The sequence below is a fragment of the Poecile atricapillus genome, chromosome 3 (genome assembly GCF_030490865.1).
Source record: "Poecile atricapillus isolate bPoeAtr1 chromosome 3, bPoeAtr1.hap1, whole genome shotgun sequence".
Lineage (NCBI taxonomy): Eukaryota > Metazoa > Chordata > Aves > Passeriformes > Paridae > Poecile > Poecile atricapillus.
Genome location: NC_081251.1, coordinates 85,032,186 through 85,053,210, shown reverse-complemented (window position 1 = coordinate 85,053,210; position 21,025 = coordinate 85,032,186). Strand labels below are relative to the sequence as shown.

Here is a 21,025-nt window from a genome sequence, read left to right as displayed (position 1 = left end):
TGTCGCACTATATTAAGAATGGCAAAGCAGTACGACATGACTCTCTGCTGCATTGTCCAAGAGAGCAAAGTTTATTATTCTTGATCTTCTTTTATAGACAGGTTCGAGAAAGTCTGAGAGGTAAAACTCTCATTGGTCATTAAAGCAACACATCACCATCATTGGTTAAGTGGAACACCATCCCCTGACTGTTCCTTGCGAGCAAATCCTAAACAACACCTGCAAAGATTGTTGTCCTTTACCAAGGACTGTTTGGATTCTTTCTCATGCTTTCTCAGGCCAGAGTGAGAAGTCTGTGTGTCTTAGTTTCACATAGGCTCTGTTCCCTGCTTAGTTTTTGCATTTAGTATCCACAGGTCATTGGGCACTGGAACAGGCTCCTCAGGGAAGTGGTCACAGCACCAATCTGACAGAGTTCAAGAGGCATTTGGACAATACTCTTGGGCACAAGGTGTCACTCTTAGGGACGGTACTGTTCAGGGCCAGGACAGGGACCTTGATGATCCTTGTGGGTCCCTTCGACATCAGCGTATTCCGAGATTCTGCCACTCTGAGAAAATGGCTAGATGGGTTTAAGTGATGTTAAAATTACGATGTTTTTTTTAACTGTAGGTATTGGGAATTCTGCAAGAAGCTGATAATCACATTGAAGCAGTCTTATTCAAAAACTGAACTGAGCTTGTTGATAGGGAGGATACAACCTATACATACCGAAGATGCTGTCATAATTAGGTTTTGGGTCATAGACCCTGAGAGGAAATGACCTGTATTTTAATAATTATTCTGTAGACATAAACTTTTTAATTGGCTCAGCAACTCTTGGAATCCCCATGGAGAGAAGTGCTTTCTTTTTCCCAAAGAAATCCTGGCTTTTTCTGTAAATCTCTATTCCTCATTATCATATCCACAAAATGGTAGGGAATTTCTTGAAGGTGCAGCTTATTTGAAGGGCAAGTGGAAGAGCTAAAGAGAAAATCATGTAGCAGCGTAAGTTTACGAGCACTGACTGTTAAGGAGCAGTAACCTTAAAGCAAAATATGAGTTCTCAGCTGAGTCACCATAATAATTAAGGGGAGTTTAGGTAAGGTTGTTCAGTAATCTTTATTTACATTAATGAATTGAAGCCTACATTATAGTAAGAATGCATTTGCTAGTCAAAAATGGCTATTATTTACTGTTCTTTTATGTATTTTTTCCCCTGTCCATAGGAAGATGAGGCTATTTAACATGTAATTAGAGCTGTAAAATTGCTGAAAAATTTTTGAGGGGTTTCACTTTAAACTTTTTATTTAATTATATTAATATAAATAGGTATTACTTGAAGTTGACTTTCCTTTGATCAGGAATTTTGATCAAATTCTCTCTAGAAGAGAGGCTTTGAGCAGGAGATGCTATGTACATATAGATATTAGTATTAGAAACTTTATCTGTCTTTTAATTAATATTCTGTTCAGAAAGAAGTAAGCAAGGACTACTAAGCCTTTCTTTTGTCTCCAATTTCCATGTTTTGTTATTTTAAGTAGTTCTGTTTACTTAAATGAGTTAGTTATTTCTAGTATACTAACATACACAAAACAGAAATCCTAATATATGTGGAGTTTTCTTGTCACCTAAAAAGATGTGTTCTCCAGTCTTGTGAGCACAGATTTAAAATATGAGCTAATATGAGATTGTCAGAATGTGTTCTTTCAGTATTTGATATTCTGTTTCACAGACATGTTGTACATGCTTATCAATGGGCAGATAAGTTTTAAGCATTTTATAGGCCCTGTTTTGCTCAATGCTGCTTCTGCTGTAAAGTCTTGTTTTAGTGTCAGAAGTCCCAGTGCCAAAATTTTCCTGTTAATGGACAACAGTACAGAGGAGTGGAAGCATCATGTTAATATTCTGTCTTCTTGCCATTAGTTTTGGCATTTTACTCTTTTTGTCTTATTAATGCAGATAATATTTTTGGACGCAACCACTTAGGGAAGCATGCTTCAACTTTTAAAAAGTTTTGAATGCATTTTTAGTAGATAGTCATGGATTGACTGCTTTATCAGAAAGGGCTTCAGACAGGTGGTGGTTTGGGTTTTTTTGCTATTAAAAAATTATTTTAGCTCAAAGTGCTTTATATGGTCACTGTGTAAGATGTCATTTTAAGGAGTAAGAAAGATTTGAAGAGTAAAATTACTGGCTGGGATTTTTTTGTTTGCGTGCATTTTTCCAGAGTGAGGTAGTAGAACATGCCAGATTCTGCACAGGTTGTTGAAGGACAGCCAGTTGTCTGATACACTAGAGCAATTGTTCAAGCATAGATTATAGATAGGATATGAGCCCTGTGACTTTAGGTAATGTTAGTTGCCTTTTTGAGTTAGATTTTGCATAAATAATTTTAAAAGGTGAGAGCTGTTAATGTCTGAACTGATATGTTCATCTAAGTTTTAAGAAGCTACTTAAACATTTCTATGGACATAAAAATTGATGGAGTGTGTCTTTTATTTGGGTTGGGGTTTTTGTCTTTTTGAAAACCTGTAACCTTCCTCTTAATCAAATCTGTCCACGTTCAATTCTACAATCTTTTTTTACTGGATGAAAACTCTTTAGAGGGAAGATAGGACACAGGTTAATGTAATCAGCTTCCTGTGGAAGTTAGGAATAAGTGTCAGGTTCATAGTTATTCCATCTTCCTCTAGTAGCAATGAATGTTAAAACTGCTAAAGGTCTTTGAGCAGGTAATGCTGTTCTCTGTTTTATCCTTCCCACTGTTTTATCCTTTCATGTTGGAAAGGTCACAAAATTTTGTTTTGTGACTTCATCTTTTTACTTCATCCTCAACCACAATATTTGAAGAACTGCATTAAAAGCAAGAAAATGAAAAATTTTGAGGTTTCATAATAAGGCAAATGTAGCCACAAGGTGTCACTACAATAAAAGTTTAAAAGACCTACTTTCCTACTGTTTGCAGTCCTTTGATGAAAGTATTATTCCTGCTGTGTGCTATTTTTGTGTATTAAACTTCCCAGATTTACAAAATCATTCTGTTTTCCTGTTTATGCTATAGAGGGAGCAAGTACAGATTTAGTCAATAAAATCAGATGGAAACTTTCAATTCATTTTCCATCTTTAGTCAGACACTGACTGATTCTGTGTTTTGACTGGGGGAGTACTTCCCTGACCAGACCAATTTATAGTCTGAAATCAGTGCTATTTTGTCAGTAATACCAAAATTAAAAAATGTATTGAAAGAGTAAAGAGATCAGGTTTTGTCTGTATTTGCTATTATTGTCTTAGCTCTTTTTGTGATTATAATAATGTGATTTATCGAAAGGAAATACTAGTTATTACTGCATAAACATTTGGTCCTAAAGTATGTTTCTATTAAGAGAATGGATAGATGATGTAGAATCATGCTGGGAAATTATTTAAGCATATTCTTTTTTCTGTTCTTTAAATCTGCTTTAAGCTGAAAAATCTTGAGATTTTCTAATACTGGTGTGTTGAATTAATAGTGATATAAGGGCTCCATATTTCCCTTAAAGCACTTGGCTGTTATAGAAAGTGTGGCATTAGAATTATTTTTACTTTAGAAGATGTGTTTGTATTTTAAATTTATTTAAAATTTAAATAATTTTAAAATTATTTTTAAAATATGTGCAGAGAAAATTACTTGCCTTTCGTTATATTAAGCATTGATGATACTGGGTGTTTTTTTTGTTTAGTGCTTCAACAGTTTTTGCTACTAATGATTACACCATTTGTAATCCTCTGCCTGAGTGATGACAAATTAAATTGTAGACCATGTCTTCTGGACATTTTAAAAATGCAAGAAGAGTAAATTTTTCGGTACTAAGGCAGTTCTATTCAGAACTTAGAAGTGTTAGGAGTTGTGCACAATTATTTTGCATGTAATGATCTGCAAGAAGATGTGATTTTCAAGTGTAGGCTAGACAAAACATTTTTCTTTAGTTCTAGTCTTAATCAGGCAGCCTCAGATAACTGTGCTTTCTACTGGTGGTGCTGCAGTAATTTTATTTTTCTTTGTCTCTGGGAGAGTCATTGAAATTAGCTACGGATTAAGCAGCAGTGTCTCACTTTCAGCCTTACCAGTAGGTCTCTGACAACATTATCTGATATGGATAGCCATTTAGCAGTTTTCCTGAGATTGGTGGAATCTTAAGTGGATAGTAACTTGCCAGGAGATATTCCAAATACAACTTGATTTAAGCAGATGTTGAAATAAGGGAGGAGTCAACTCTTGAGGAAGATGCAGTTGAAGCATTGTCCCATATACTTGAAATAAACTGAGGGAAAGGCAGTGTCTGCAGATCTAATTTAGCGCTGGGAGTGTTTTTTATGCATTGTTACCCCTTTCCCACTAGGGAATGGCAGTGGTCAGAAAAAGCACAGAGACATCCAAAAGAATCTTTTAAACGTTGTTTTAGATAAAATGAAGCCCTACTGCATCACTAACCTAACTAGAAAACGTAGACTAAGAGTTGCTGGCAAGAGCCTTCTGTCAGTCCGTAAAGTATGTGAAAATTTTTTCATCAGTAAGTCCTTAGTATCCTTATAAAAGGACTTCTTGCTAAGGGAATTATTAAACTTAGGTAACTGAAGCCATCTTTACCTTAGTTACAGCATCTGAGAACTACAAGTAGTTGCACAGGCAACATGTTGATCAGTTATTTTATTTGTACTGTTCTTTGGGAAGCATTGACTCTTGTGTAAATATTTTATTTCTGACTGTACAGATATGCTGCTGTTTGTGAGTTTAGGAAGTAATCCCAACCCTGCTGCATAATTCAAATGGCTTTTCTTTATTTCTGGAAAACTGAAATTTAAAAATCTTTTCCTGAATCTAATACTGTAAATAATACAGTAATGATGTAATGTCCAGAAATAAGTAAAAATTATCTTGATTTGTATTACAGCAGCATAGTAATAAATAATAAAAGAAATTTTAAAATGTTACTCCAGACTTTTGAGGCTTCTCACTTCACGTTTTCACATGACATTATTTAAAAAAAATCAATTTTCATTGCAGGCAGTTTTCTTTTTTGTATTGGGGTGGAGAATAGAGCTCACTCATCATTCTTTCATGTAAGATGTTATCATATTTAGGAGTCTTTATAGGTATGTTTCCATTATTTAACTATGAAATGGGAGGAAATGGTTTCTTGTAGTCTCCATTTTAGTGAATATCTACTGCTTGTTTTTCTGTCTATCAGTGTTTAAACATCCTTTTTTCTCTTCCAGTAGGTTTTCATTCTGGTTTGTTTGGGGTTTTTTTTGTTTGTTTTGTTTTGGGTTTTTTTCTGTTTGATTTGTTGTTTTGGTTTTTTTTCTGTTCCTAAGAAAGGTGATAGTCTGAGATTTTTCAAAGTAGATTATCTACACAGGATCATGAAAGCTGTTGCCTCATCTGTGTTGGAGTGTTTATTGATTTAGAAGATCTTTTTCTTTATTTCAGGTTGTGTATACTTTTGATCTTAAGCTTACACTTCTAAATTCAGCTCCAAATGTTCTTCTAGTGATGCAAAAGCTCATTTCTCTACAGGAATAATCAATAATATTTTTTATCAAGAACTTTATCAAAGTAGCTTTTTTCTTGTCAGATTCTTTCTCCTGTCTGTCATAGCAATTTCAATTATCCTAACCTAAAGAGCCCAACTTGGCTTTGAGGGAAAGTAAAAAAGCCAGTGTGCGTTTGAGCTGTCAATGACAACCTGCCAGACAACTTATCATCTGAAAATGAGTATTTGTCTGAAAAAGTGTGTGTAGAAGGTCAATATATCTTGTATAGAAGTACCTGAGAAATAGGGACAGCCTGCTTGTTGGACATGAATTATAAAAAAATGTATAATATATTATTTTCTTTTTGCTTTATGGTTTGGAAGAAACAATTAACTTTTTAAGAGACCTAAATTACATATTTCTTATGTTTGACATAATTACATATTTGTTATGTTTGACATAATTATAAGTAGGCTTTTTGTAGTGTGGTTAGAATTTCCGTAGTCTGAATTTTGAAGTACTCATTTTGAGTTTCTCAGACTCGAAATTGTCTTGATGTCTATTTTCAGCATTTCACCTCATATATGAGATCTGACGTAGATCAAAATTATCAGTAATTACTCATCCTGACAGTGATACATGAAGATACACCTAAATGCTGAATTATCAAATTGTTGATGAAAATTCTACAGCAAGCGGTATTTTAAAGTTAATGTTGCATAAGACGAGTGTGTTTAAAAGGCATCTTGAGCACTTTTCTTTAAACTCTTCTGTGTTTTCTCTTGCACTCCAAGAGCTAGAATTAACTGTGAAAACTTGCCATGCATATTTACAGAGACAGGCTTTTCCGAGAGGAAATCATGTTTTTTTTGGTAAATTTGTAAGAGTTCTGGTTTATTTTAGTTTGTTGATCTGTGATGGCCATCTGTTGAAGTTGTTTGATGCCATTGTGTAAGGCATTTCTCTTTATCTCCATTTCTTAGCAGATAATGGGTGCTGTTTGCCCATGTGTATCTGAAACACAGCAGCACATTTAAAACTGCACATTATGAGTATTGAAATTGTTTACATGAACCAAGTAATCCACTTCTGTGGATTTACTTTTCAGTGTCTAAGTTTATAAAGCCATCTGTCAACCAACATTAGGCCAATCTTATCTGTGGAATAATTTGGATGATAAAAATTTTACAGTAAAGTGAATTTGTCTGTAATTAAACTTGATTCTTAGTTCACAAACCTCAAGTTATCTTCTGAGTAGCAGAAAGGAAAGTGTATGAGTGAAAAAGCCCTAAAGTAAACTTCTCTTCGGTGTTGTTTTTCTCCTCAAAATAAGTTCACGCAGCTTGTCTTAAAGTTAAGATTCTTGGGCTTGGCCTGTATTTGCTCTTTCTCATCTTCATTTCAATTGGGATGATGGGACCGATGGTTCCATTTGATGCAGCTTTAAATAGTTTTTAAAAGGAATATTCGCGCTTTAATACGAAAGAAGATAGAATACAAACAGTTGAAAATGAAGAATTGAAGTGGACAAATTATGTTCTATAGCAAATCAGATTTGTAGAAAATAAGATATGAAGGTGTATATACGTCTCTTCAACTGACAGAAATAAGTGAGTAAAGGAAAGAAAACAATGGAAGAGAGATGTATTACTCAGATAAAATACAATGTTTGGGAAAAACTCTTTGCAAGCGATAAATGTTTTAAGAGAGGGTTTTTTTAAGGTAGGTTTAATGATAGGAAAACCATAAGAGATTTATGATTTTTAGGCTGCTACTGTACTGGAAGCAGCCTAAAGGAAAGAAAAAACGATTTTTCTAAAACACCAGATTGCACATTTGGGTTTTCATTTTTACCACAAAGCAACTTTAACAGCTTTATACTTTGAAGTTTGTTTCTCATTTTTAAGACTGGGACAAATTTTTCTATACTTCACTGCAGATGTAATAAGTATCTTGGAAATTTTAGATACTGCAAGTAACATCTTTAGTGATGAATAAAGTAGTAGTTTCATTACTTTTCTTCATTGTCTTTCTTGTTTGTATTGGGCAATAACAGCTGTGATGGAAGGTGTATTAAATATTGATTTCCAAGTGTGTATTTTGTTCAGCTTAATTGCCCTGTCTCTGTTAATGGCAAATTGCAAAGTTGGCTAATCAACCTGCCTTTTCATTAACCGTGCAAGTGCCCTGTTGAGTGAGGTAAGCAGGCACCCTCACTGTGTGTCCAGTCTCTGAACTCAAGAGCAGGAGGTGCTGGTCAGGAAGAGGCTGTGAGCACAGACATCCTGTGTGTTCCATCCTCATACTCCTCTGATCCTGCAAATACATATTCATAGACAGCTTGGCCGATCATTTATCTAAGGTCCGTCTGACTGGGGTGCTGTCAAGTGCTTGCTGGTTGTAGTTGCAGGCAGCACTTTACAAAAGCTCATTAACCACTGCATAAAAAAAAAAGTAGTTTTATCCATTTAGACAATTCTTTTGCTACTTTGTTTCTTCTAATTCCAGTATTGTGGGATCTGGTGAATGAAAACAGTGCATTCACTTTCTGTGACTCTTACTAAGCCTTTGTGAGTATCAAGTGTAGATCCTTCAATCATTACTCTTTGCTTCCATCTATTCAGTTGCTTTTATGATTTTCAGTGATACTGGCTGTACCTTCTCTGACTCTAGTATGTACTCCTTGAGGTGTGGAGACCAGAACTGTATGTGAGCATTTGAGATTTGGGTGCAGCAAGCTGTAACAGAGTGACAGAACAGCACTGTTTTGTTCTCAGCACTCTTCCCAATGGTGTGCAGTATTTCAGTGGTCCCTCCCTGCCATTTGACTACCCCAAAAAGTTTACTTTCATCTGCAGACTTGGAGGCTTCACTAACAAGAACTTAGGCTTATTAGCTCGCAGGCTACTTAGAAACAAGATTATAGATTTCACTACTTCTGTTCTTGATATTGACAGTACTTTGCAAATGAAAACGTTTTTGGCTTTCATACAGTTATGTAAGTAACTGTGTGAGTCACAAGAGAATTCCAGTTTGGTTCAATATTTAGAAGTAAAATTTGGTAGTATTCCTTTGAATTTGATGCATGGTTTGCAAAGATTAATTCCCTTATATACTTTAGAAGCTAAAATCAAATGGAGGGGATGGGTTTTTCTGCTTGGTTGGTTAGGTGGTTTGGTTTCTTTTTTTGGGGTTGTTTGCTTTCTGCAAAATTTTTGCTCTAAGCCTAACCAGGGAATTTTCTTAAGTTGTACAATATCTATTTTGGGAGAGAGGATAAAAATACATTAATTTTTATTTTTTTTTTAAGTTCATGACTAGAACTGTAGTCTTAAAAATTAGTGAGACACTTTGAAGTTAAAATAATTTTTTTCTTTCACATCCTCCTATGAAGACTTGAAAGGGGAACTTTTTAATAGTTTTGCAGTTTATTTTAAAGTTACTTGATTCTTCAGATGTGTAGGATTTGTAGTGGAGTATTTTATACTATTTTTCAATGTGATCTAAGATTATGTATTCAGTTTCCCATTAACTGATCAGGCACCCCTGCTCTTTATATATCACCAAAATTAGGATAATACTGTTTAAAAATAACTTCAGTTAAGAAAGCAATAGCTGAAAAGAGTAATGTTACTGTTTCTGTAACAAGCTTTTTAGACTAGAAATTATGGGTTTATGTGTCACATAATTGGACATTTGAAAAATTTAAGAGTAAATTATGAGTACGTAGTATTGAGGCTTACAATCAGTCTTAACTGTGCCTTAGGGTGTTTTCGTATTGCAGTTGTGTTCCTTCAGTGCATATTACTAAGCTTTTTATCTCTAAGATTTTGTTTTAATTTCTATTGAGCTTGGCTCTACAGAATTGTTATTACTTTTATTGTAGTATTGGTAGCAGGACAATTTGTTTTTTAATTTTTTTTTTTTAGTTTTTCTAATGATATTAATGTTTTTGCATTTTGTTTTTCTTCAAGAGAATTCTTGATTTTGACTTAATAGCTAGGAAAGCTAAATCTGTATGAAACACTGTATATATATGCATAGACAATCTTCCCATTCAGACATTATTTCATCCCTTTTTTTTTTAAGTGAAGGATTTAATGTGTATTTAGAATAAAACTGATTTTAAAACTTTGATAGATCAAAATAGGGTGAAGGGCTAGAAGACATTTTTGCTGATGATTCCAGCTTGTAGTAAATTATAAAGCATATATAACAGCTGTAAAGAGAGATGACTTCCTGTGTCATATTTCATCTTGCCTTCATAGATAAGTGGGTAAGTGAAAGGGAAACAAATTGTTTCAATATAGGAAATCTGTGTTATTTCTTTGGAGTGAAAATGAATGAAATTGAAATAGTTCACTCTTGGGTGAAACTAGAGATTATAAATGTATTTTATCCTCTTGGTGTGGATTGACATAATGCAGATTAGTAGTAAGAGAATGTTCCTCGTATCATCAACTGTTGTCAGACATGTTCACGAGTACTGAATTATAGTAAAGTGAAAGGGGTTCACAGTACTCAAAGGTAATTCATACAGAATTGTGTGCAATCCATCTTTTTAATAGAAGCTACTGTTCACTGCTAGAAAATTTATTTTTTCAGACTCCCTAATCCTTTTTTATTCTTTGTATTATGGCAACTTTGTAATTGCCTGTGCCTTGTCTGCACCATCTATGCATCACCTGATTTCTAGATAGATAGCTCAAGGCTCTTTGTCATCCTCTGGCACATGGGCATGTGTCAGCACCATCACATCTGGCACCTAAGTGGTTTTTCCCATAGGTATGTGGAAGTAAATATAATAATGTTTGAGGTCAACAGGATACTTTGTTTCTACAACGTTTTAACAAAATTTTTGGGATCCTTGAATTAAGGAACAGTTTCTTAAGTCGCAATTCTCAAAAGATTCATGTTAGATACATTATTAGTTTGTGTCTAAAATTAATCTAAAAAGGCATTGAGCAGCTGGGGAGTTGACTGAACATTTTTTTTCTGTCCTCTAAGCTCATTTAGTGCAGATTTCTTTCAAAAATTATTGCTGAAGAATCCTCCAAATCATAGGCTAGGGAAAATTGCATAAAACAATGTATGGAATGTACACTGTCAGCCCAGGTTGGCCCATTTCCTGTATTAACTGACAAATACTGGACCTCAGTTAAAAATGTGATGTGTGGTTTGGGATGATTCTATGATATATTTGTTATGGAAGGTATGGCATGTAAGAGGAAGTAGAGTCACAGAATCATTTAGGTTGAAAAAGACCTCTTAGATGGAGTCCAACCATTAACCCAGCACTGCCAAGTCCACCACCAAACCATATCCGTAAGTGCCACATCCACACATGTCTTTTAAGTAAGTTCAGGGATGATAACTAACCCACTTTGCAGGAGAGCCTGTTTAAAGTGTTGTTCTAAATACGTTCTTCAGCAACCTGTTGAATTTTTGAAGGACTCAATTTATAACTTTTTTTTTTGATTAACTGATTTCTAAATGTATCTTCTCTATTTATTCTGTTTGAACTTACTTGACAATTTTTGTCATTTGTACTGTGAATGACCTGTGTTAGACCTGTTAAAAAGCAAACTTACCAAATTTATTTAATAACTACATTTGAAAAAAAAATGCAGGGGGAAAAGATATATCTAGGCACTGAAGAACATCTATTATCCCATTTTATTTTAAGGCAAGCTCAGTGGTACATTATTTTAAGTTGTCATTTTGGTGAAATTCATAATCTAATCTTTATTATGTAGCTTTATGACTTTCATTGTATGCAACCGTGATGAAATTTTAAAAGTTGAATATATTTGTTTTCTAATCCTTTACCTAAAATGGAAATGTTTCAGTATGAAAATGTTACAGTCATTATATCAAATTCTTAAGTACAGGTGGGAGGAATGACTATTGATCTAACAGATTTAATAGTTCATATTCAAAATCTATGGAATAGAAGTAATATTTTGCATCTAAGTAACTGCTGAGTGTAATCCTTCAGGCAGAATTTTGAAAGTAGCTGTGAAACTGGAAAATTACCTTTTTTTCTTTTTCAGGCATAACTGCACTTGAATATTTTTGTTCATTTTAGCTGCTAGTGAACTATGTTGGCATAAGGAGCTAAAATATATATTTTTTCATTCAGGTAAGAATTTGGTTTAGCTATTAAAATTAGAAACTGTATGCAGTTACCATGGAAATTACTTGAAGTCATTGTAGTACTTTAAAGAAAACAGAGGTCATCAGTGGAGTCACAAACAATGAATGGAGAGTGTTTTTGTATGAGGTGCATAGGATCACTCTGATAGAAAGGGACTGAGTGTTTTAGTGATCTCTGCAGGTTTTTTCCTATTTCTAGTGCCTTTTTATAGGAGAGAAGAGTTGCTTCTGAGGTCCTCTCAACATCTTTTAGTTTGTTTCATCAGTTTGCTCCTTTTCCTTCTGACTTCTGGCTTTCAGAATCCATCATTGCTGCTTCAGACATTGGCTAGAAGAAATGTCTTCATAGCACTGTGGAGCTTTCCTACCCACCTAGTCTTTTAAAGGAAAACTTTTATGTTGACCTTGTAGTTAATCTTGATTTATGGGTTAAGAAAGTCATGTACTACTAATATGTTAGTTCTTGGTTATCTATAAGCTCTAGCCCAGTTAATACAGTAGTTTCATGAAAGTTGGCTAAAATACTCTTACACTGAGTGAGCTAAAGTTCCACTAAGATGGAGTAGACTAATGTGTCTCATCTTAATGTGCACAACTTGCAAGAGAAGAAATATATATATAAATCATTAGCACTCAAGGGCAAGAGATAACCTTTTTCTGTAGTTTGTTTTCTTGTGCAGGATGTTTTAGGTGTTCATATGTGGTGCTTTAGAGTGAACTTATTCCATAATATTTACAGGCAAATATTTTCAATATTCTACTTCAGAGTTATTAGATCTGGAAGGTGCAATGGGTATAAAATAAAATAGTAAATACCAATATGAAGAGCAAAAATGAAGAATTCTTGTCCAAGTATTCTGAAATATGCTTGTGCTTTTCACAAGGCTTGGAGGTACAGGGGATGTGTGATCTTAAAGCTGAAAATTTTATTCTTTGTAGAATTGTGGTCACACTTCAGTGTTAGAAGAATTGTCATTCATAGTTACTGTAATATTAGCGCTTTAATGAAGAATACTTTATTCCAGGGTCACTGGAGTAATTTTCGTGGCCTGTTTTCTAGAATACAGTTTCTGACAATTTCCAAAAGAGCAAACAGAACAAGTGCTTGTTCTCTGGCATGCTAGAAGATGCATTTCTTTTTAACTTTGCTTTCCTCTTTACACCACTTTCTGTTGAGCAAGTTAAATGTAGCAGTTCACTTGCACATTAGCAATGTCTTGATGCTTACAATCCTCCTCTATTGCTTTGGAGATCCTTATAGTTAAAAAAAAATGTCAATTCCTTATTTAATCCTTCAAATTCTTTTCCAGGCAAAGGCTAAGTTGTAAGTGGTTTATTCTGGTTCAGAAAACCAGGTGTTAAGACAGCTGGTTTCTTGGCCTAGTGACTAACACAGCTGCTGTACAGTGTGCTGTCACTGCTTCATCTTCCTTCAGAAGGCCTTGTTGCAATGGTTCCTGCTGGTCTGCCTCTGCCCTGAGCTCAAAGTTAGCACTGAGGCAGGGATTTTTGATGCTGACTCTCACTTTCCTCTTGAAGGGGAAAGCATCTGGTGCTCTGCTTAACTTCATATGCTTAAACTGGAAGTTGGCAACTCTACAATATATGGGAAACTCTGCCAGCCTCTTACGGAAAGAAAAACAATTAGCTAAATTAGACGTAGAGAGGAGATCCAAGAATCAAGCTTAAAACTTCTTTTGCTTTATTCCCTCACTTTACAGTGGTAGGAGATATAGAAAGTTATCAGATTTTTTTCATTATTGGGTATCTTCCACTGGTTGTGGATGCTTGAGAGCAGAATGATGTCTAGTTTGTGAGTGAAGAATAGTTCTTGTTCATATGCACAAGTAAGGAGGAAAACACATTCTTGGATTAAACATGAATATGCTCTTCACCCATAACACAGTACCCTAGTGACTCTCTGCAGGCCAGTCATCAGTAAAGTGGAAAAGTGCTGATCTAATTAGTCCCTGGAGCAGGCTGAGCCTTTGTTTTGCTGAGCTGCTCTTTTCCTTTTCTCTGCTGTTTCTGGTAGGGTTTCTGTATTTTCTTGTATCAATCTATTTTCAATCAATCTATGTGTTTTTGATGGTCTTAATTATCTTCTGAGGTAGTAACAGTTTAAAGCTATCTCACATTTGTGCCTTTCCTTTGTTTTTAGTTTACCCTGCATGGCTTAATTCCTTAAACATATTCTTACTTGTAGACAGACGTAGCCAAGACAGCTGGAACTCATCATTAATTTCTCTCAGTAAAATTGAGACCTGGGTCATAGTGAATGAAGAAGGGAGGGAAGAATAAGGAATAAAAGTTTCATATTTGATGTGGGAAATTAATTCCTCACTGGGATCAACTAGTTTTATTCTGGCAGCATCTTCCTGTCCTGAACTGGGAAGATACTAAAAAAATTTTGGACAGGTAGGTGAATGCTATGATCAGCCATGATAGAATGTCTTGTAGATACTATATTAATTTAAGGTAAAATGGATCAAATGGTTTCAACAGAATTAGAAGGAATGTTTTGTTGATTTGAAAATGATGGGATATTTGTGCTAAATGAGATTTGGAATTGTTTCAGTAAATTAAATGGTATATATGTGGTAGGTACTCAAGATTATTTTTAAAGTTCTTTTGAGTATATTTGGATAATACACTTGGATTAATACATAAATGCAGGATAATAAAGTACCTGCCAATGTCACTGATTTATTCTCAGAAGTTTCTGTCAGAAAATCAGCCTTATAGTCACTGAATTTAAAGGGAAAAAAATGCTGCACTATTTTTTTCTTGATCTAAATTTTGTAGCTCTTAAAATAAAAAAGACCTATTTCATCCTATTTAAAGGCAGCTGGCATTCTCCAGACTTTCTTTAGATGTATAAGTCTGATTGAGAGATTACATAAATTCTGAAGAACTATGTAGCTTGTGAGTCTCAGAAGAGCCTGGGCAGAAGACAAGAATAGGAGGATAAGCTTTAAAAGTAAAGAAAACCTTTTAAACTGAAGATAAGAGGCAAAGGGCAAAGTAAGCTTATATACAGATGGTAAGATTAGGAGCAAGTGTCATGTCCAAAATACAGAAGTGTGGCCATGCAAGACAAGCCTGGAGAATGCTTAGGAAAGCTGAACAAACATACAATTTATCATTCAGCCTAGAAAGTATGTTTGTTTCTAATAACTGTTGTTTTAAACCTTTGAAACTGCTTCAAGTAGTCTATAACTGTATCTAAAAATTAATGGACTAAATAATCCCAATGCCTATTCTTTGTCCTTTTATATTTTGGCTATGTCCATTCTATAAAACTCCATTCAGCTTTCAGAATGTATTGACTGCTGTCATTGCCTCTTGGGTGGAATAGCTTCTGGCCCATTACTGGAACCTTACTGAAGTAGTGCTTGGTAAGGGATTGCCAGTTGGGCTAGGCTAGAGTTATGCCAGGGACAGGCCTACTACATTAACAGTGTGGGCAGTATATCTGCTTCCATTTTCAGTTGTCCTCATAAACAGTGTAGCCAGAATAATCTCAAGACTGAATTCTGGGAGAGGTTTTCCTGTGCTTTTGTGCAGAATAGGGGAAAAGATTGAAGGAAGCAGGCCTAAAATGGGGGCTATCAGGTCTAGTGAGGGCATAATTTTAGTTTGCTTGACCAGACTTTAACTGAGTGTGAAAGCTCGTTGTACAAGGTTCAACTTGTAAAATAATTTGGAGAGTTAAGGTTGTCATTTTTCTGACACATCAAAAGCATATCAGTGTAAGCTGTTGTATAACACAACAGATATCTATTCTGTGATTAGTGATATCTGTGATAGTGTGATATATCTATAGATATATCACACTATCGCAGATATGTAATAGATATATAATAGATATATCTGTGAGCTGCACAGAAATTTTTGTTTTCATTTATGATACAGAGTGAAGTAATAAAGTATGTCACTGATAATTTCTTTAGGTTTTGTAGAGTGCATTGCTGTTTTTTATACAGGTCATCTAAAAAATTCCTTTAGCTGTATCATCCTTTTGAAAATGAGGAAAATAAAACTAAAAAACTAAAAAATGTTGGCTAATCTGCTTTTGTTTACAGAACAAACTAAGATATCAGAGTTTTATTTTTAGTTCTTGAAGGATAGGGATGTTGTATATTAAAAAGATTGGATGATCATTAGTTGCTGGATTTTTAATAGGATGTAAGATGCATAAGAAAGTGAAGAAAAACATATTCAGCAATTGCCAAATCAAATATCACTTTGTTTCTGTGGCATGTAGGGAGTAAGAAGTGCAATGTCAGTTACTCTTATATAGAACGTTTATCCTCTGGCTCAAGTTGAGATTTATTATTTTTAAATCTTTTGTTTTGATCTTTAATGGCATTTTGTTAATACCAAGTTGTCTACCATCTCTGGACTGATTTTAGGATGATGGAATGAGTGATGAACCTGCAGAGATCAAATACCCTCTCAGGGGGATGCTGAAGCAAAAGACTTTCTACATCTACAGAATGAGAAACCGTGAGGTAGCATATTTCAGTGATAGGGTTAATATTCAGTTTAATACAAGAGGAAGAGGACCAATAGTGCAAGGGAGGAGAGTGAGAAATGAAGTGGTATCTTTTTAGAAATCTACCTTATTGCTGCCTACATTGCTCCTTTGGATTTTTCGGTTGAGTGCAAGAAAACAGAAGGCTCTTCTTGAAAAACCCAAGATGAAATTACTGCCATAATTTTTTGGTTTTTTTTTCCTAGTATAAAAGCTCTATTCTAGTTGGGGAGGGTTTATCTCCAGTGTTTTCCTGGCATGGCTAAGTTCAGTTAATTTCAGATGACAAGCTCCAGGGTTTTCTTCCTCTCCTCCCTCACAGCCCCCACATCCCAATATGTGGAAAGTAATATTTATTATTGGTTTGCCTTGGGCTCTGGAGACCTCATTAGGAGCCCAAAAAGGGGTTTCTGTCTCTGCTGTTGGACACTTTTCTGTCATCTGCTAACTGAGGCCATTTGCATTTTCACATGGAAAGGAATAAAAGGTCCAGAGGATGAAAACTTATGTTTATGTTGCTAGTCTGTTGTTAAAAATGGTGGTAAGAGATTTAAAAAATGCTGTTCTTTAGGCTCTAGTGTTACAATAAAATTTGCAATGCAGAAGCAGATCAGCTCTGAGAAAAGAATACAAGCAGTAAATCTCAACTTAAATTTTTTTGTGACAGTTTATATGCAAAATGTCCATTTCCTTGATGTTAAGGAAAGATGCCAGCAAAGCACTACATTTAGTTACAGTTCTAAGGCACCATGTTAACTTTTCAAATGTTTATTCCTATGAAGATGCTTTAAGATCACCTCCTGGAAGAAGAAATTGGGCTTTTTAGTCTGTATTGGAGGAGTAAACGTACAAGACCTACCATATAAATTCAGTGTACTTTCACAGCAAAAGTCAATGTGCTTTTGAGAAACTATTTATTCTGTCCTTAGAGTGATTTCAAGTTTTAACATGAAATGTACACAGTCAAATCTTTCTTTGACTAGGAAACAAAACTGTGCGTTTTATGTATTTAAGCCCATGTAGGGTGGTGAATTCTAATTTAAAGCATTCTTACTGATGTAAAATAAATCAGGAGTTCAAGAAAATGGATTTTCTTATATAAGCAGTGGTTCACATACTATTTTTCTCTGGTGTTGTATCATAAAGTAATGTGTCGCGAATATGAAATTGATTTTGCCTTTAGTGTTTACGCAGTATTTGATAGTGTTTTCAGTGGCTGTATAAGCACCTATACACATGCACGCACACACATTTATCTGTATATGCATGAAGACATAAACCTTTTTAAGCAGAATGCTAAGGCTATTTTCAGGAAGATTAAATTCAGTTCCTTTATAAATACAATGAATAATTGTTTTAATTGCACATTGTATGGTGGTGTAATACTCAGTTTATATGGGGAATGCAACATTCAAAATTCAAAATGTTACATTGAAATAAGATCACACTTGGAGTATTGAAATCTAGCTAGCTAGACACCACATGTAATAATATTTTAAAACAATAATACAAAATTTTTTATGATAAAAGATTTCTTAAAATTGTTCTTTCTATCAAGAGAGCTATGCATATAAAAACTAGAACTCGTTTGTTAAAACAAAGTGAGAAATTCAGAATAAAGTGGTGATATATTTTTTTTCCTGTTTTATCAATTCTGGACACAACCAGTCTCTATGGTCATGTACTCCTTAAAATTAATTCAAAGATCAAACATGCTTCAGAAAATCTTTTAATTTAGAATAAGTGTTTGACAACCTGAAATAGGAATATTTTCTGTAAAGTTTTAAAAGGCAATAACATGGATTTATATGGTCCTAAAAAACCCTTTTGCTTATTTTTTTTTTTGTTTTGATGCAGGATCCTCCAGCATTTAGTCTTTACTACATTCAAAATGAAAGCTAAATGGTGTAAACTGTTCTAGCAGATACTAGATTGTTGAAAGACCCCCGAGCTGTTCACCAGTCTTCACAGAAGTAATTGTGAATGCCGTCTATTTCTATCTTCAGCACACCTTTTATAGGGTTTTACAGGGTCTGCAGGCAGAGCAAGCTACTATTGGCTAACACACACAGTTTACATTTTTTCTCCTAGACACAAGGATATTGTTTTACTTTACTCTCTCTTCTGCATGAAGGTTTCAAGGACTTTAGCCCTTAATATTACAACTTATTTCAAAGGCTGGTTTGTGCATACAGGCCTTTACTAATATATAAAATATAGCAACACTAGATAGTGGGAAAAGTTTGTTGCTCTATTAGGAACGGCTGGGAAGAAACGACACAGATTCTCTAGGAGTTAATCAGGAGAATTTCTCTCAGTTTATTGCTTCAGGTCTTTTTTTTATAGACTGATACGTGGAAAGTACAGAAAGGAAACTCTTATTGGTTAGCAAACTACTACATCACCATCATTGGTCAGTGGGGCACACACCCCTCGACCTTCTCCTGCAAAGAAAACAAGGAACAGGAAAACAGCACCTGCAAGGCTGTTTTCTGTCTCTGAGGATTGTTTTAAATCCTCCTCATGAATTCTCAGGCCACGTTCTCAGGCAGGTCTGAGAAAGCTATGTGGCCTGCAGTTTCACATGCTCTCTGTTTCAGACTTAGCATCCACAAAAGTTCTTGATGGGAATGCAGTTTGTGTTTTAAACTTCCATGATGACAATGATCAGTGCTTTATCATATGGGGTAATTAAGGTCTTTTATTAGGTTCCAAGAGTTCTGTAGATTTTAAGCCTTCAGTATGTTTATGGTACAACCCTTAAAGGAGTAAGCTGTACTCCCAAAGCCTTTCTGAGCTATGAGTTCATACAGAGATCCTGCTGTGCTCAGCAGAGTTCTCTGGCATTCTGAACACCAGGCAGAGACTGGTATGGGCAAAGGCTGGTTTTATATCTGTGGTGTTTTCCAGAAGTTGTGAAACTTTGATACTAATGTACCAGAAAGGCCTGCTTATTGCCCGTGTAGCTTTTCAGAACAACAAATACTCACCTTTACCTTAAGTAAATAGATTTAGAAAAACCTAAGAGACTCTGGTAGTAAAATCAATGAGAATCTTCCAAAGAGCGTTCAGTGACCCTGTATTCTCAACAGGAGCAGCTTACTTCTGGATAATGTAAAGACCTTGAAATAATTACAATAAGAAGTAGAAGTTAAGAAAAATTCTGGTTTATTGAGTATTTTTTAGTTTTTTATCGAATCTCTGGGTCATACCTCAGCTGGTAAGATGAATCAGAGGTCAATAATGCTCCAGAGCTTGTATGTGTAAATTTTAGGCATGCAAAGAAACTGACCGATCTAAGGGCTTTCCAGTGGGCTGTATATTCCTCCACCATTAGGTGGTTGCTTGGATGTAAGCATTTTGGCTTGCTTTCTTGAAGCAAGTTCAATATTTAGATGCAGAAGTTCTTTTTGCCTTTTGAATCCCTGGTCCTTGAGTTTGCTTTGATCAGAGCCGCTCAGCTCTTGCTTATAGCAGTTGGAATGCACTGTTTGCTCCTGCCTGGGGAGCCTGTCTAGGGGCATGTCACACCAGCCAGTGTATCCCGAGTTCTTCTGTTGAGGGTTTGGACTGAAATGTAGTTAAGTCATTAAAATATTTTAAACTCACTTTATTGTGTAAAAGTCTTGTCTAGAAAGCATAATTTTGTATGTGATATTTAATGCTTAAGAATGAGCCATTTAAACAACAAGAAATGAACAAATGTGGTAAATTGCAATGGCTCCTAGCCTCTGATTATAATTCTAATACTTTCTAATCTAATCCTTACATTTTGTTAAAAAAAAAAAAGCCCATATGTCTCCAGGGTTTTAATCTTGTTTTGTCATTTATTTCATGAAAAACTGTATTGGAAGTTAGATGCTCATAATATTTATATCTTTAACAATGACTTTTAGTACAATCCAACTTTGCTTTTAATGCTTCAAAATTGCTATAGGCCATTATTAACAGAATATTTACAATTTTGTCATGAAAAGGGATTAGCCAGTCTTAACTATGCTTGTTCTACTGCTAGAATTAAGTTAGTATTTTATTAATCTGCCAGAAAGATACCATTTCCATGAAAGGCATAAAATGGGAGTTTAGGAACCAGCATGTCCTGAATGATTAAATAATAAGGTACCATTTTGTTCCATTTTGTTCCAAACAACTGAGTTTCAGATTTATTTTTTTAATGAACATGGAATAAGTTGGTCTGCATTTGAAAAGTAATGCAAAGGGTATTCTCTTCTTAGACCACGAATACTAAAGGAAATCTGCACTGTCTTAGCATAAGTATCCCAGTGAAAATTTGCTGTTAGGAGAGGTAGGGAATGAGCTTATTGAAAGACCACTAAATTCCTCTGCACTTCTTGCAGAAACCAACGTCGTGTCTTTGTTCCCAGGTGACGGATGAGTTAATTTGCGATGACATATGCAAAAATAACATTAATCTTAAAATAACTTATGTTAAAAAATATAACAGAAAATAAAATATATGATGCCTTTTTTGTGCAGATTAATGGAGACAGGTGATCTTTGTCATTATATGCATTAGGTACAATTTATAATGTACAAAATACAACTTGGCTACATGTGTGAGTATCCAAATCTTGATTTTTAACCTACTGAATCATAGGCCTCTTGGAAATATACTTAGGAAGAAGTATACATGCACACTGTAGAAGCTGCTTTCCAGCAGTTAGAAATGATCTGTACTTGAAGTCAGAGAACATCAATGGAGAGTTATGCAAATGACTTCTGTTTTGTTGTTCATGGAATATCCTGCATAGATATAAATTAAAAGGCATGATTTTGAGAAAGATGAAATGTTACTAGATTTAGCATTAATGATCT

The 21,025-nt window shown here is 34.7% G+C and overlaps 1 protein-coding gene across 4 annotated transcripts in view; it reads left to right on the top strand.

The window, feature by feature from the left end:
• The window catches only part of BTBD9 (BTB domain containing 9), an 89,188-nt gene that overhangs the window by 15,368 nt on the left and 52,795 nt on the right, over positions 1–21,025 (top strand). Inside the window, exon 8 of one of the 4 annotated variants that reach the window (XM_058834975.1) lies at positions 11,550–11,580. The exons of the other annotated variants lie outside the window; for them this stretch is intronic. Within the exon in view, the coding sequence (XP_058690958.1) occupies positions 11,550–11,565 (16 nt within the window). The 3' untranslated portion in view covers positions 11,566–11,580. Of the gene's footprint in view, positions 1–11,549; positions 11,581–21,025 lie in introns of those variants that run through there. 4 annotated transcript variants of the gene reach the window in all.